The sequence below is a fragment of the Dreissena polymorpha genome, chromosome 7 (genome assembly GCF_020536995.1).
Source record: "Dreissena polymorpha isolate Duluth1 chromosome 7, UMN_Dpol_1.0, whole genome shotgun sequence".
Lineage (NCBI taxonomy): Eukaryota > Metazoa > Mollusca > Bivalvia > Myida > Dreissenidae > Dreissena > Dreissena polymorpha.
The window spans coordinates 49,751,527-49,768,095 of record NC_068361.1 but is presented as its reverse complement, the minus strand read 5'-3'; the positions used below and the strand labels follow the sequence as shown (position 1 = coordinate 49,768,095).

General features: G+C 43.9%; 1 protein-coding gene across 3 annotated transcripts in view; it reads left to right on the top strand.

The window, feature by feature from the left end:
* Positions 1 to 16,569, top strand: part of LOC127836994 (E3 ubiquitin-protein ligase CCNB1IP1-like) — a 26,181-nt gene extending 9,612 nt beyond the window's left edge. For all 3 annotated transcript variants that reach the window (XM_052363682.1, XM_052363681.1, XM_052363683.1), the window contains exons 11-12: positions 1,513 to 1,593; positions 15,425 to 16,569. In XM_052363682.1, coding sequence (XP_052219642.1) covers positions 1,513 to 1,593; positions 15,425 to 15,519 — 176 coding nt within the window. In that variant the 3' untranslated portion in view covers positions 15,520 to 16,569. The remainder of the gene's footprint in view (positions 1 to 1,512; positions 1,594 to 15,424) is intronic.

Genomic DNA, 16,569 nt, shown 5'->3' with positions numbered 1-16,569 from the left:
TGACACTTACCACACATGCATTAGGCCTAGTTTATGAGAGGCTCATCTGAAATGACACTTACCTCACATGCATTAAGCCTAGTTTATGAGAGGCTCATCTGGAATGACACTTACCACACATGCATTAAGCCTAGTTTATGAGAGGCTCATCTGGAATGACACTTACCACACATGCATTAAGCCTAGTTTATGAGAGGCTCATCTGGAATGACACTTACCACACATGCATTAAGCCTAGTTTATGAGAGGCTCATCTGGGATGACACTTACCACACATGCATTAGGCCTAGTTTATGAGAAGCTCATCTGGGATGACACTTACCACACATGCATTAGGCCTAGTTTATGAGAAGCTCATCTGGGATGACACCACACATGCATTAGGCCTAGGTTATGAGAGGCTCATCTGAAATGACACTTACCACACATGTATTAGGCCTAGTTTATGAGAGGCTCATCAGGGACGACACTTACCACACATGCATTAGGCCTAGTTTATGAGATGCTCATCTGGAATGACACCACACATGCATTAGGCCTAGGTTATGAGAGGCTCATCTGGAATGACACTTACCACACATGCATTAAGCCTAGTTTTTCCAAAACAAGGCTCAACAAAAAAACTCATTATAAAAAATAATTTCCATCATGGTTTATTTGTCCTAATTGGAAATCAATGGAATAAACATTTTTTTTTACCAATTTTTTTTTTAAAACATCAATTCCAACCTCTACAACACTAAACATTTATTCATCAACAAATATGTCACGACTTTCTTAAAAGTAGTTTTGTATTTTTATGTCACCTGTCAGTATGTCTGCACTTTTTGGGCTCTGCTCTTTCACTCCACCATTTTACATCTGGTCATTACTAAACTTTCTGAAAATGTTTATTAGCATTTAATGGAGGCCATGTTTAATAACCAGACAAATAAAAACAGGCACCTCTGTTGTTATGGTCATCTGGATGGCGGTTCCAACATTCCTGGCTCAGCCATAACTTTGCCATATATCATGGACTATAAAAACAAATGGCACAAATGTAAACAATTATACGAAGATGTTTCCCACGTAACACCTGTCTCCATCTCAAAGGGTGAGGTCATACTTTGAGGTCAAAAGTCAAATTTGGCCCAAATACAGCTTGTTATTGACATTATTGGAGTTTTGAGACAGCATGGAATGTGTGGAGGGCATCTGTGTCTTATGGCCACATGTCTCGTTATGAGAACTATATTCAATTTGCTGAGTATTTGGCCCATTAACCCATTCCTTCTCAGAAGCAAAGTGCAAATGGCTCTATGCAAACAGCTTTAAAAAGAAAAGCCTGTGAGTGACATTCTGTTAATGTTTTATGCTGATTGGAGATAAAGCGTTTAAAACTTGAATCTCTAATTAGGAAGAAAGTCATTTTATTTAATTTGATGTTCTCATTAACTACATAGTTGTCACAATGCATATCTGAGTGGTGGGTTAACATACACTGCTGATGATTGTGTATCCCTGTTGCAGGTGGGGCAAGCCATGTGCAGGGGACCATGCAGAGAGGCAGAGCTTCATCATTTCTGGAGAGTTTTATCTCCCCTCCTCAAGGTCAGAATATACTTAATAGTTTCCCTATATAATTCAATGTAAAAGCGACAATTTAAGCCAAAATAAATACAACATATATTGCACTTAGAGACTCCCATAACCATACCCTTTCTTAATAAAGGCCATTCTAAGCGGAATCGATTTATGCAATTAAAAAGATATGTCATGTACATTGCAAGAAAGAACTTGACACTAATCAAAATCGACTGTTTTTGCAACTTTTTTTTTTGGCCGTTTCTTAGTGGAATGTAACCTTTTTCAGTGCACTGGTTTACTATAGTCTTCAAGTTTATCATATTTCAGGGATTCAGTAGTGAACACCTATTCATGCCCTACCATTATCTCCGAAAGATAACACCCGAATAATAGTAAAAAGTGTAAAACATGCCTTCCTGTCAACTATGATATTTTTTTAGAGAGTACAAAGAAACGTTTATTTAGTATACCCTACATGAAACGGTTATTTAGTATACTGTAACCTCAAAGTAAGGATCATTTTAATACCACTTTGGGCTGTTACTAGTATACATCATGCTTAGTGCAGCATACAACTTAAATGTTTTTGCTTGTTTTTTCGGCGTTAGCTGTATACGCCAGCTTTTCACCTCAGCCTGACCTTTGTTAGCGTCCAATAGAATTCAAATAAAACTTCCCGCGGCCAAGTACAGATAAATACACTTCATTGACTGCATTGGCTGATTTGAGAATACGACCAGAACATTGGAAACATGTACGCGTCTTTGTAACACTGTTTTACTGCGTGTTCAGCATGAAACAATTTTATATCTAATGAAAAGGCTTAATAGATAGAACAGTTTTACACTCAATCTCGACATCAATACAGTTTGTGCGTCCACCTTTTATTTTCAGAAGATTTTCAGCGCGAGAACGTTTACACTTAAAGGCTAGTTCTCATATTTAGTACTAACTTCCATATTCCTGTCAACATGTTAACATGTTAAAGTATAGAGAGCAGTGGAAGCGAAGACTCACTTTAATGCATTGCATTTCAACTCGCGAGGTATATCGGGTCAATTTGCGGCAACTGTGTGTGAATGTCAGAGTTTACATACAGGTCATCGCTGCGTCTCTACCCTATGTGCTGATCGGAGTTCGCGGCCAGGAAAATAATCGTTACATAATAAAGTGAACTGGTGAACTGGAATTTTCTTTAGACCAGACAGATGTTAAATGAAGATATCCAGCGATATCATATGGTATGTCAATAATAGATCCTTAATGTGTTTTACAACAATACCATGATAAATATTATTTTTAATTAATTTAACAAGAATTATGCCATCATATTGACTAATGAATTAAGCATAAGCGCAATGATTCTCGATACTGTTAATAATCGAATCAAATAGCAACGCCAGACAAACCACTAAAACAGGTTTGTTCGAAGAACGTGCGTATAAATATTTAAAATATGTACGAATACTTCGCGTGTGGCCGGTTGACTCATATGTTTTAATTTCACTTCCATTCCTCTTTTGGTTTTCTGTTTTGTATCTATACGTTTATGACCAGCAATATGTAATAATGTAAAATAAGCCGCGAAAACTCCGCGTATCATCCCGTACTGCGTTTGCTGCAGCTAAGAACTGCACAGAAAAAGACATTCGCTATCTTTGATCTCATTCATTGAAGTCTTTACCTTTCATTAACTGCAACCACAATCAACGCCGTATATCCTTTTTAAAGATATTTCTTGTTAAGTTTTAATTTAAATGTACCTGGTATTCTTAGTTTCGCATTTGCAGCATTTTGCATAATTGTACTATCAGTGAAAGGTTTTACTGTTTTATCCAGCACAACCAACTCATTAACGCTTGCGTAGTTGATGTTTATGACCATACTTTATCCACCCTGGTCCATATCACCCTTTCTAACTTTGAGCTTGATATAGTTTGTAAGTTTAACTGAAAAAATTGTCAGAAATGGTCTTCTTCTAAGCCTCACTTAGCGTAAAGTGCCTACACTTTACTTTTATTTTAAAAAACTTCAATAAAATCAGAAATAGTTGTCTCTTATGCCTGTGCAGACTGCACAGGCTTATCTAGGAGAACACTTTATGCACATGCATTAAGCCCATATTTCCCAGACCGTGGCTCATCCTACTCCACTTTTGCAGGTTGCCGTGGCATAGTGGATATGGTGTCTGTCTTGTGAGGTTACTTCTACTCCACTTTTGCAGGTTGCCTTGGCATAGTGGATATGGTGTCTGTCTTGTGAGGTTACTTCTACTCCACTTTTGCAGGTTGTTGTGGCATAGTGGATATGGTGTCTGTCTTGTGAGGTTACTCCTACTCCACTTTTGCAGGTTGCCGTGGCATAGTGGATATGGTGTCTGTCTTGTGAGGTTACTTCTACTCCACTTTTGCAGGTTGCCGTGGCATAGTGGATATGGTGTCTGTATTGTGAGGTTACTTCTACTCCACTTTTGCAGGTTGCCGTGGCATAGTGGATATGGTGTCTGTATTGTGAGGTTACTTCTACTCCACTTTTGCAGGTTGCTGTGGCATAGTGGATATGGTGTCTGTCTTGTGAGGTTACTTCTACTCCACTTTTGCAGGTTGCCGTGGCATAGTGGATATGGTGTCTGTCTTGTGAGGTTACTTCTACTCCACTTTTGCAGGTTGCTGTGGCATAGTGGATATGGTGTCTGTCTTGTGAGGTTACTTCTACTCCACTTTTGCAGGTTGCCGTGGCATAGTGGATATGGTGTCTGTCTTGTGAGGTTACTTCTACTCCACTTTTGCAGGTTGCCGTGGCATAGTGGATATGGTGTCTGTCTTGTGAGGTTACTTCTACTCCACTTTTGCAGGTTGCTGTGGCATAGTGGATATGGTGTCTGTCTTGTGAGGTTACTTCTACTCCACTTTTGCAGGTTGCAGTGGCATAGTGGATATGGTGTCTGTCTTGTGAGGTTACTTCTACTCCACTTTTGCAGGTTGCCGTGGCATAGTGGATATGGTGTCTGTCTTGTGAGGTTACTTCTACTCCACTTTTGCAGGTTGCCGTGGCATAGTGGATATGGTGTCTGTCTTGTGAGGTTACTTCTACTCCACTTTTGCAGGTTGCTGTGGCATAGTGGATATGGTGTCTGTCTTGTGAGGTTACTTCTACTCCACTTTTGCAGGTTGCTGTGGCATAGTGGATATGGTGTCTGTCTTGTGAGGTTACTTCTACTCCACTTTTGCAGGTTGCCGTGGCATAGTGGATATGGTGTCTGTCTTGTGAGGTTACTTCTACTCCACTTTTGCAGGTTGCCGTGGCATAGTGGATATGGTGTCTGTCTTGTGAGGTTACTTCTACTCCACTTTTGCAGGTTGCCGTGGCATAGTGGATATGGTGTCTGTATTGTGAGGTTACTTCTACTCCACTTTTGCAGGTTGCTGTGGCATAGTGGATATGGTGTCTGTCTTGTGAGGTTACTTCTACTCCACTTTTGCAGGTTGCCGTGGCATAGTGGATATGGTGTCTGTCTTGTGAGGTTACTTCTACTCCACTTTTGCAGGTTGCCGTGGCATAGTGGATATGGTGTCTGTCTTGTGAGGTTACTTCAACTCCACTTTTGCAGGTTGCTGTGGCATAGTGGATATGGTGTCTGTCTTGTGAGGTTACTTCAACTCCACTTTTGCAGGTTGCTGTGGCATAGTGGATATGGTGTCTGTCTTGTGAGGTTACTTCTACTCCACTTTTGCAGGTTGCCGTGGCATAGTGGATATGGTGTCTGTCTTGTGAGGTTACTTCTAACTCCACTTTTGCAGGTTGCCGTGGCATAGTGGATATGGTGTCTGTCTTGTGAGGTTACTTCTACTCCACTTTTGCAGGTTGCTGTGGCATAGTGGATATGGTGTCTGTCTTGTGAGGTTACTCCTACTCCACTTTTGCAGGTTGCCGTGGCATAGTGGATATGGTGTCTGTCTTGTGAGGTTACGTCTACTCCACTTTTGCAGGTTGCCTGTGGCATAGTGGATATGGTGTCTGTCTTGTGAGGTTACTTCTACTCCACTTTTGCAGGTTGCCGTGGCATAGTGGATATGGTGTCTGTCTTGTGAGGTTACTTCTACTCCACTTTTGCAGGTTGCCGTGGCATAGTGGATATGGTGTCTGTCTTGTGAGGTTACTTCTACTCCACTTTTGCAGGTTGCCGTGGCATAGTGGATATGGTGTCTGTCTTGTGAGGTTACGTCTACTCCACTTTTGCAGGTTGCTGTGGCATAGTGGATATGGTGTCTGTCTTGTGAGGTTACTTCTACTCCACTTTTGCAGGTTGCTGTGGCATAGTGGATATGGTGTCTGTCTTGTGAGGTTACTTCTACTCCACTTTTGCAGGTTGCTGTGGCATAGTGGATATGGTGTCTGTCTTGTGAGGTTATTTCTACTCCACTTTTGCAGGTTGCCGTGGCATAGTGGATATGGTGTCTGTCTTGTGAGGTTACTCCTACTCCACTTTTGCAGGTTGCTGTGGCATAGTGGATATGGTGTCTGTCTTGTGAGGTTACTTCTACTCCACTTTTGCAGGTTGCCGTGGCATAGTGGATATGGTGTCTGTCTTGTGAGGTTACTTCTACTCCACTTTTGCAGGTTGCCGTGGCATAGTGGATATGGTGTCTGTCTTGTGAGGTTACTTCTACTCCACTTTTGCAGGTTGCTGTGGCATAGTGGATATGGTGTCTGTCTTGTGAGGTTACTTCTACTCCACTTTTGCAGGTTGCCGTGGCATAGTGGATATGGTGTCTGTCTTGTGAGGTTACTTCTACTCCACTTTTGCAGGTTGCCGTGGCATAGTGGATATGGTGTCTGTCTTGTGAGGTTACTTCTACTCCACTTTTGCAGGTTGCTGTGGCATAGTGGATATGGTGTCTGTCTTGTGAGGTTACTTCTACTCCACTTTTGCAGGTTGCCTGTGGCATAGTGGATATGGTGTCTGTCTTGTGAGGTTACTTCTACTCCACTTTTGCAGGTTGCCGTGGCATAGTGGATATGGTGTCTGTCTTGTGAGGTTACTTCTACTCCACTTTTGCAGGTTGCCGTGGCATAGTGGATATGGTGTCTGTCTTGTGAGGTTACTTCTACTCCACTTTTGCAGGTTGCCTGTGGCATAGTGGATATGGTGTCTGTCTTGTGAGGTTACTTCTACTCCACTTTTGCAGGTTGCCGTGGCATAGTGGATATGGTGTCTGTCTTGTGAGGTTACTTCCTACTCCACTTTTGCAGGTTGCCGTGGCATAGTGGATATGGTGTCTGTCTTGTGAGGTTACTTCTACTCCACTTTTGCAGGTTGCCTGTGGCATAGTGGATATGGTGTCTGTCTTGTGAGGTTACTTCTACTCCACTTTTGCAGGTTGCCGTGGCATAGTGGATATGGTGTCTGTCTTGTGAGGTTACTTCTACTCCACTTTTGCAGGTTGCTGTGGCATAGTGGATATGGTGTCTGTCTTGTGAGGTTACTTCTACTCCACTTTTGCAGGTTGCTGTGGCATAGTGGATATGGTGTCTGTCTTGTGAGGTTACTTCTACTCCACTTTTGCAGGTTGCCGTGGCATAGTGGATATGGTGTCTGTCTTGTGAGGTTACTTCTACTCCACTTTTGCAGGTTGCCGTGGCATAGTGGATATGGTGTCTGTCTTGTGAGGTTACTTCTACTCCACTTTTGCAGGTTGCCTGTGGCATAGTGGATATGGTGTCTGTCTTGTGAGGTTACTCCTACTCCACTTTTGCAGGTTGCTGTGGCATAGTGGATATGGTGTCTGTCTTGTGAGGTTACTCCTACTCCACTTTTGCAGGTTGCTGTGGCATAGTGGATATGGTGTCTGTCTTGTGAGGTTACTTCCTACTCCACTTTTGCAGGTTGCCGTGGCATAGTGGATATGGTGTCTGTCTTGTGAGGTTACTTCTACTCCACTTTTGCAGGTTGCCGTGGCATAGTGGATATGGTGTCTGTCTTGTGAGGTTACTTCTACTCCACTTTTGCAGGTTGCCGTGGCATAGTGGATATGGTGTCTGTCTTGTGAGGTTACTTCTACTCCACTTTTGCAGGTTGCCGTGGCATAGTGGATATGGTGTCTGTCTTGTGAGGTTACTTCTACTCCACTTTTGCAGGTTGCTGTGGCATAGTGGATATGGTGTCTGTCTTGTGAGGTTACTTCTACTCCACTTTTGCAGGTTGCCGTGGCATAGTGGATATGGTGTCTGTCTTGTGAGGTTACTTCTACTCCACTTTTGCAGGTTGCCGTGGCATAGTGGATATGGTGTCTGTCTTGTGAGGTTACTTCTACTCCACTTTTGCAGGTTGCTGTGGCATAGTGGATATGGTGTCTGTCTTGTGAGGTTACTTCTACTCCACTTTTGCAGGTTGCCGTGGCATAGTGGATATGGTGTCTGTCTTGTGAGGTTACTTCTACTCCACTTTTGCAGGTTGCTGTGGCATAGTGGATATGGTGTCTGTCTTGTGAGGTTACTTCTACTCCACTTTTGCAGGTTGCCGTGGCATAGTGGATATGGTGTCTGTCTTGTGAGGTTACTTCTACTCCACTTTTGCAGGTTGCCTGTGGCATAGTGGATATGGTGTCTGTCTTGTGAGGTTACTTCTACTCCACTTTTGCAGGTTGCCGTGGCATAGTGGATATGGTGTCTGTCTTGTGAGGTTACTTCTACTCCACTTTTGCAGGTTGCCGTGGCATAGTGGATATGGTGTCTGTCTTGTGAGGTTACTTCTACTCCACTTTTGCAGGTTGCCGTGGCATAGTGGATATGGTGTCTGTCTTGTGAGGTTACTTCCTACTCCACTTTTGCAGGTTGCTGTGGCATAGTGGATATGGTGTCTGTCTTGTGAGGTTACTTCTACTCCACTTTTGCAGGTTGCCGTGGCATAGTGGATATGGTGTCTGTCTTGTGAGGTTACTTCTACTCCACTTTTGCAGGTTGCCGTGGCATAGTGGATATGGTGTCTGTCTTGTGAGGTTACTTCTACTCCACTTTTGCAGGTTGCCGTGGCATAGTGGATATGGTGTCTGTCTTGTGAGGTTACTTCTACTCCACTTTTGCAGGTTGCCGTGGCATAGTGGATATGGTGTCTGTCTTGTGAGGTTACTTCTACTCCACTTTTGCAGGTTGCCGTGGCATAGTGGATATGGTGTCTGTCTTGTGAGGTTACTCCTACTCCACTTTTGCAGGTTGCTGTGGCATAGTGGATATGGTGTCTGTCTTGTGAGGTTACTTCTACTCCACTTTTGCAGGTTGCCGTGGCATAGTGGATATGGTGTCTGTCTTGTGAGGTTACTTCTACTCCACTTTTGCAGGTTGCCGTGGCATAGTGGATATGGTGTCTGTCTTGTGAGGTTACTTCTACTCCACTTTTGCAGGTTGCCGTGGCATAGTGGATATGGTGTCTGTCTTGTGAGGTTACTTCTACTCCACTTTTGCAGGTTGCCGTGGCATAGTGGATATGGTGTCTGTCTTGTGAGGTTACTTCTACTCCACTTTTGCAGGTTGCCGTGGCATAGTGGATATGGTGTCTGTCTTGTGAGGTTACTTCTACTCCACTTTTGCAGGTTGCCGTGGCATAGTGGATATGGTGTCTGTCTTGTGAGGTTACTTCTACTCCACTTTTGCAGGTTGCCGTGGCATAGTGGATATGGTGTCTGTCTTGTGAGGTTACTCCTACTCCACTTTTGCAGGTTGCCGTGGCATAGTGGATATGGTGTCTGTCTTGTGAGGTTACTTCTACTCCACTTTTGCAGGTTGCCGTGGCATAGTGGATATGGTGTCTGTCTTGTGAGGTTACTCCTACTCCACTTTTGCAGGTTGCCGTGGCATAGTGGATATGGTGTCTGTCTTGTGAGGTTACTTCTACTCCACTTTTGCAGGTTGCCGTGGCATAGTGGATATGGTGTCTGTCTTGTGAGGTTACTTCTACTCCACTTTTGCAGGTTGCCGTGGCATAGTGGATATGGTGTCTGTCTTGTGAGGTTACTTCTACTCCACTTTTGCAGGTTGCCGTGGCATAGTGGATATGGTGTCTGTCTTGTGAGGTTACTTCTACTCCACTTTTGCAGGTTGCCTGTGGCATAGTGGATATGGTGTCTGTCTTGTGAGGTTACTTCTACTCCACTTTTGCAGGTTGCCGTGGCATAGTGGATATGGTGTCTGTCTTGTGAGGTTACTCCTACTCCACTTTTGCAGGTTGCCGTGGCATAGTGGATATGGTGTCTGTCTTGTGAGGTTACTTCTACTCCACTTTTGCAGGTTGCCGTGGCATAGTGGATATGGTGTCTGTCTTGTGAGGTTACTTCTACTCCACTTTTGCAGGTTGCTGTGGCATAGTGGATATGGTGTCTGTCTTGTGAGGTTACTTCTACTCCACTTTTGCAGGTTGCAGTGGCATAGTGGATATGGTGTCTGTCTTGTGAGGTTACTTCTACTCCACTTTTGCAGGTTGCTGTGGCATAGTGGATATGGTGTCTGTCTTGTGAGGTTACTTCTACTCCACTTTTGCAGGTTGCCGTGGCATAGTGGATATGGTGTCTGTCTTGTGAGGTTACTTCTACTCCACTTTTGCAGGTTGCCGTGGCATAGTGGATATGGTGTCTGTCTTGTGAGGTTACTCCTACTCCACTTTTGCAGGTTGCCGTGGCATAGTGGATATGGTGTCTAGTCTTGTGAGGTTACTTCTACTCCACTTTTGCAGGTTGCCGTGGCATAGTGGATATGGTGTCTGTCTTGTGAGGTTACTTCTACTCCACTTTTGCAGGTTGCTGTGGCATAGTGGATATGGTGTCTGTCTTGTGAGGTTACTTCTACTCCACTTTTGCAGGTTGCCGTGGCATAGTGGATATGGTGTCTGTCTTGTGAGGTTACTTCTACTCCACTTTTGCAGGTTGCTGTGGCATAGTGGATATGGTGTCTGTCTTGTGAGGTTACTCCTACTCCACTTTTGCAGGTTGCCGTGGCATAGTGGATATGGTGTCTGTCTTGTGAGGTTACTTCTACTCCACTTTTGCAGGTTGCCGTGGCATAGTGGATATGGTGTCTGTCTTGTGAGGTTACTCCTACTCCACTTTTGCAGGTTGCTGTGGCATAGTGGATATGGTGTCTGTCTTGTGAGGTTACTTCTACTCCACTTTTGCAGGTTGCCGTGGCATAGTGGATATGGTGTCTGTCTTGTGAGGTTACTTCTACTCCACTTTTGCAGGTTGCCGTGGCATAGTGGATATGGTGTCTGTCTTGTGAGGTTACTTCTACTCCACTTTTGCAGGTTGCCGTGGCATAGTGGATATGGTGTCTGTCTTGTGAGGTTACTCCTACTCCACTTTTGCAGGTTGCTGTGGCATAGTGGATATGGTGTCTGTCTTGTGAGGTTACTTCTACTCCACTTTTGCAGGTTGCTGTGGCATAGTGGATATGGTGTCTGTCTTGTGAGGTTACTTCTACTCCACTTTTGCAGGTTGCCGTGGCATAGTGGATATGGTGTCTGTCTTGTGAGGTTACTTCTACTCCACTTTTGCAGGTTGCTGTGGCATAGTGGATATGGTGTCTGTCTTGTGAGGTTACTCCTACTCCACTTTTGCAGGTTGCTGTGGCATAGTGGATATGGTGTCTGTCTTGTGAGGTTACTCCTACTCCACTTTTGCAGGTTGCTGTGGCATAGTGGATATGGTGTCTGTCTTGTGAGGTTACTTCTACTCCACTTTTGCAGGTTGCTGTGGCATAGTGGATATGGTGTCTGTCTTGTGAGGTTACTTCTACTCCACTTTTGCAGGTTGCCGTGGCATAGTGGATATGGTGTCTGTCTTGTGAGGTTACTCCTACTCCACTTTTGCAGGTTGCTGTGGCATAGTGGATATGGTGTCTGTCTTGTGAGGTTACTCCTACTCCACTTTTGCAGGTTGCCGTGGCATAGTGGATATGGTGTCTGTCTTGTGAGGTTACTTCTACTCCACTTTTGCAGGTTGCTGTGGCATAGTGGATATGGTGTCTGTCTTGTGAGGTTACTCCTACTCCACTTTTGCAGGTTGCCTGTGGCATAGTGGATATGGTGTCTGTCTTGTGAGGTTACTTCTACTCCACTTTTGCAGGTTGCTGTGGCATAGTGGATATGGTGTCTGTCTTGTGAGGTTACTTCTACTCCACTTTTGCAGGTTGCCGTGGCATAGTGGATATGGTGTCTGTCTTGTGAGGTTACTTCTACTCCACTTTTGCAGGTTGCTGTGGCATAGTGGATATGGTGTCTGTCTTGTGAGGTTACTTCTACTCCACTTTTGCAGGTTGCTGTGGCATAGTGGATATGGTGTCTGTCTTGTGAGGTTACTTCTACTCCACTTTTGCAGGTTGCTGTGGCATAGTGGATATGGTGTCTGTCTTGTGAGGTTACTTCTACTCCACTTTTGCAGGTTGCTGTGGCATAGTGGATATGGTGTCTGTCTTGTGAGGTTACTTCTACTCCACTTTTGCAGGTTGCTGTGGCATAGTGGATATGGTGTCTGTCTTGTGAGGTTACTCCTACTCCACTTTTGCAGGTTGCTGTGGCATAGTGGATATGGTGTCTGTCTTGTGAGGTTACTTCTACTCCACTTTTGCAGGTTGCTGTGGCATAGTGGATATGGTGTCTGTCTTGTGAGGTTACTTCTACTCCACTTTTGCAGGTTGCCGTGGCATAGTGGATATGGTGTCTGTCTTGTGAGGTTACTTCTACTCCACTTTTGCAGGTTGCTGTGGCATAGTGGATATGGTGTCTGTCTTGTGAGGTTACTTCTACTCCACTTTTGCAGGTTGCTGTGGCATAGTGGATATGGTGTCTGTCTTGTGAGGTTACTCCTACTCCACTTTTGCAGGTTGCTGTGGCATAGTGGATATGGTGTCTGTCTTGTGAGGTTACTTCTACTCCACTTTTGCAGGTTGCTGTGGCATAGTGGATATGGTGTCTGTCTTGTGAGGTTACTTCTACTCCACTTTTGCAGGTTGCCTGTGGCATAGTGGATATGGTGTCTGTCTTGTGAGGTTACTTCTACTCCACTTTTTGCAGGTTGCCTGTGGCATAGTGGATATGGTGTCTGTCTTGTGAGGTTACTTCTACTCCACTTTTGCAGGTTGCTGTGGCATAGTGGATATGGTGTCTGTCTTGTGAGGTTACTTCTACTCCACTTTTGCAGGTTGCTGTGGCATAGTGGATATGGTGTCTGTCTTGTGAGGTTACTTCCTACTCCACTTTTGCAGGTTGCTGTGGCATAGTGGATATGGTGTCTGTCTTGTGAGGTTACTTCTACTCCACTTTTGCAGGTTGCTGTGGCATAGTGGATATGGTGTCTGTCTTGTGAGGTTACTTCTACTCCACTTTTGCAGGTTGCCTGTGGCATAGTGGATATGGTGTCTGTCTTGTGAGGTTACTTCTACTCCACTTTTGCAGGTTGCTGTGGCATAGTGGATATGGTGTCTGTCTTGTGAGGTTACTTCTACTCCACTTTTGCAGGTTGCTGTGGCATAGTGGATATGGTGTCTGTCTTGTGAGGTTACTTCTACTCCACTTTTGCAGGTTGCCGTGGCATAGTGGATATGGTGTCTGTCTTGTGAGGTTACTTCTACTCCACTTTTGCAGGTTGCCTGTGGCATAGTGGATATGGTGTCTGTCTTGTGAGGTTACTTCTACTCCACTTTTGCAGGTTGCAGTGGCATAGTGGATATGGTGTCTGTCTTGTGAGGTTACTTCTACTCCACTTTTGCAGGTTGCCGTGGCATAGTGGATATGGTGTCTGTCTTGTGAGGTTACTTCCTACTCCACTTTTGCAGGTTGCTGTGGCATAGTGGATATGGTGTCTGTCTTGTGAGGTTACTTCTACTCCACTTTTGCAGGTTGCTGTGGCATAGTGGATATGGTGTCTGTCTTGTGAGGTTACTTCTACTCCACTTTTGCAGGTTGCTGTGGCATAGTGGATATGGTGTCTGTCTTGTGAGGTTACTTCTACTCCACTTTTGCAGGTTGCAGTGGCATAGTGGATATGGTGTCTGTCTTGTGAGGTTACTTCTACTCCACTTTTGCAGGTTGCCGTGGCATAGTGGATATGGTGTCTGTCTTGTGAGGTTACTCCTACTCCACTTTTGCAGGTTGCCTGTGGCATAGTGGATATGGTGTCTGTCTTGTGAGGTTACTTCTACTCCACTTTTGCAGGTTGCTGTGGCATAGTGGATATGGCGTCTGTCTTGTGAGGTTACTTCTACTCCACTTTTGCAGGTTGCTGTGGCATAGTGGATATGGTGTCTGTCTTGTGAGGTTACTTCTACTCCACTTTTGCAGGTTGCCTGTGGCATAGTGGATATGGTGTCTGTCTTGTGAGGTTACTTCTACTCCACTTTTGCAGGTTGCCGTGGCATAGTGGATATGGTGTCTGTCTTGTGAGGTTACTCCTACTCCACTTTTGCAGGTTGCCGTGGCATAGTGGATATGGTGTCTGTCTTGTGAGGTTACTTCTACTCCACTTTTGCAGGTTGCCTGTGGCATAGTGGATATGGTGTCTGTCTTGTGAGGTTACTTCTACTCCACTTTTGCAGGTTGCCGTGGCATAGTGGATATGGTGTCTGTCTTGTGAGGTTACTTCTACTCCACTTTTGCAGGTTGCCGTGGCATAGTGGATATGGTGTCTGTCTTGTGAGGTTACTTCTACTCCACTTTTGCAGGTTGCCGTGGCATAGTGGATATGGTGTCTGTCTTGTGAGGTTACTTCTACTCCACTTTTGCAGGTTGCCGTGGCATAGTGGATATGGTGTCTGTCTTGTGAGGTTACTTCTACTCCACTTTTGCAGGTTGCCGTGGCATAGTGGATATGGTGTCTGTCTTGTGAGGTTACTTCTACTCCACTTTTGCAGGTTGCTGTGGCATAGTGGATATGGTGTCTGTCTTGTGAGGTTACTTCTACTCCACTTTTGCAGGTTGCTGTGGCATAGTGGATATGGTGTCTGTCTTGTGAGGTTACTTCTACTCCACTTTTGCAGGTTGCCGTGGCATAGTGGATATGGTGTCTGTCTTGTGAGGTTACTTCTACTCCACTTTTGCAGGTTGCCGTGGCATAGTGGATATGGTGTCTGTCTTGTGAGGTTACTTCTACTCCACTTTTGCAGGTTGCCTGTGGCATAGTGGATATGGTGTCTGTCTTGTGAGGTTACTTCTACTCCACTTTTGCAGGTTGCCTGTGGCATAGTGGATATGGTGTCTGTCTTGTGAGGTTACTTCTACTCCACTTTTGCAGGTTGCTGTGGCATAGTGGATATGGCGTCTGTCTTGTGAGGTTACTTCTACTCCACTTTTGCAGGTTGCCGTGGCATAGTGGATATGGTGTCTGTCTTGTGAGGTTACTTCTACTCCACTTTTGCAGGTTGCCGTGGCATAGTGGATATGGTGTCTGTCTTGTGAGGTTACTTCTACTCCACTTTTGCAGGTTGCTGTGGCATAGTGGATATGGTGTCTGTCTTGTGAGGTTACTCCTACTCCACTTTTGCAGGTTGCTGTGGCATAGTGGATATGGTGTCTGTCTTGTGAGGTTACTTGTTTGATCCCTACCTGCGCGTAGTTGATATGGTGTTTGCCTTGTGACTGGGAGGTTACAGGTTTGATCCCTACCCATGGTGTAGTGGATATGGTGTCCACCTTGTGACTGGGAAGTTAAAGGTTTGATCCCTACCCATGGTGTAGTGGATATGGTGTCCACCTTGTGACTGGGAAGTTACAGATTTGATCCCTACTGTTTGAGTGTTCCAATCAATAAGCCTAAGGTTTCAGATGCAATCATGCTAATATTAATTAGCTAAAACTAACTAAAAACTTTTGCAGGTTTCCAGTTCAATCCCCAGCAAGCAATGCTTGACCAGCCTGCCAACCGGGTCCATGATGAGTTCTCAGTCGGTCTAGGTACACCCCGCAGGTAGACAGACAACATTGCCTGCCTACAGAGAAACACAGGACAAGATCTTCTGTATTTGTCCTATATGAGCCTCACTCTCAGCTTAATGTGGGTGAAGTGTTGTCCTAGATTGGGCTGTACAGTTTGCACAAGCTGATCAGTGATGACACTTTCTGCTTTTATGATATTTTTTTGTTAATGGAATTCTATCCTTAGGAAAAAAATCCAGTTTATGCCATACGTTTCATCCTGATTAGCTTGTGTGGATTGCACAGGCTTAATATGGGACGACAATTTATGCTCATGCATTAAGGTTGGTTTTCCCAGATAGCGGCTCATATTTACTGTGCTCAGTCTGAATAGATACCGTGGACATTCTGTTTGATATCTCCTGCCTTTAGAGAAAAAATAAATGCATATTTCTTTGATTACTATTTACAAAACAGTGTATTATCAATACGCATTTTAATAATGGATTTAACGTCTTCTTTTTTATCCAGTTTACTAGAAATATGGCAATTTATTTGATAATAAACGTGTTATTACAATTGTGTTGCTTCGTGGAATGCAAAAATCTCTGGTTTAGGTTTTGTGACATGGAGTAAACAAATACATGTCTTAACCCTTTCCCACGTAGAAGCAAAGTGAAAATGGCTATGTGCAAACAGCATAAAACCAGAACAGCCTGTGAGTAACTCGCAGTCTGTTCAGGTTTTATGCTGTTTGCTGCTCATCAGTATCTAAGGTTTGAAGATGAAGCCTTAAAAACTTTAATCTAGTAACAAAGGTCTTAAAATAACTTTCTAAGAGACTACAAATGTGCGAAAATACGTATCTAAGTGGTAAAGGGTTATACAAGTTAAGTTATCCTTGATGGCTGTTAATCATAAAATATTTTATTATTATTATATTACTGTATTGTTTATTGCTGTTAAACAATAACACATGTAAATCTTGTGCTTTTAATATCTTAACTATTGGTTAATGTTTACTTAAATGTATTTTTAACATACATATATGTTACATGTTATCTTAATTATCATATGTTTAAAATAAATTAAATATTTATAGATCA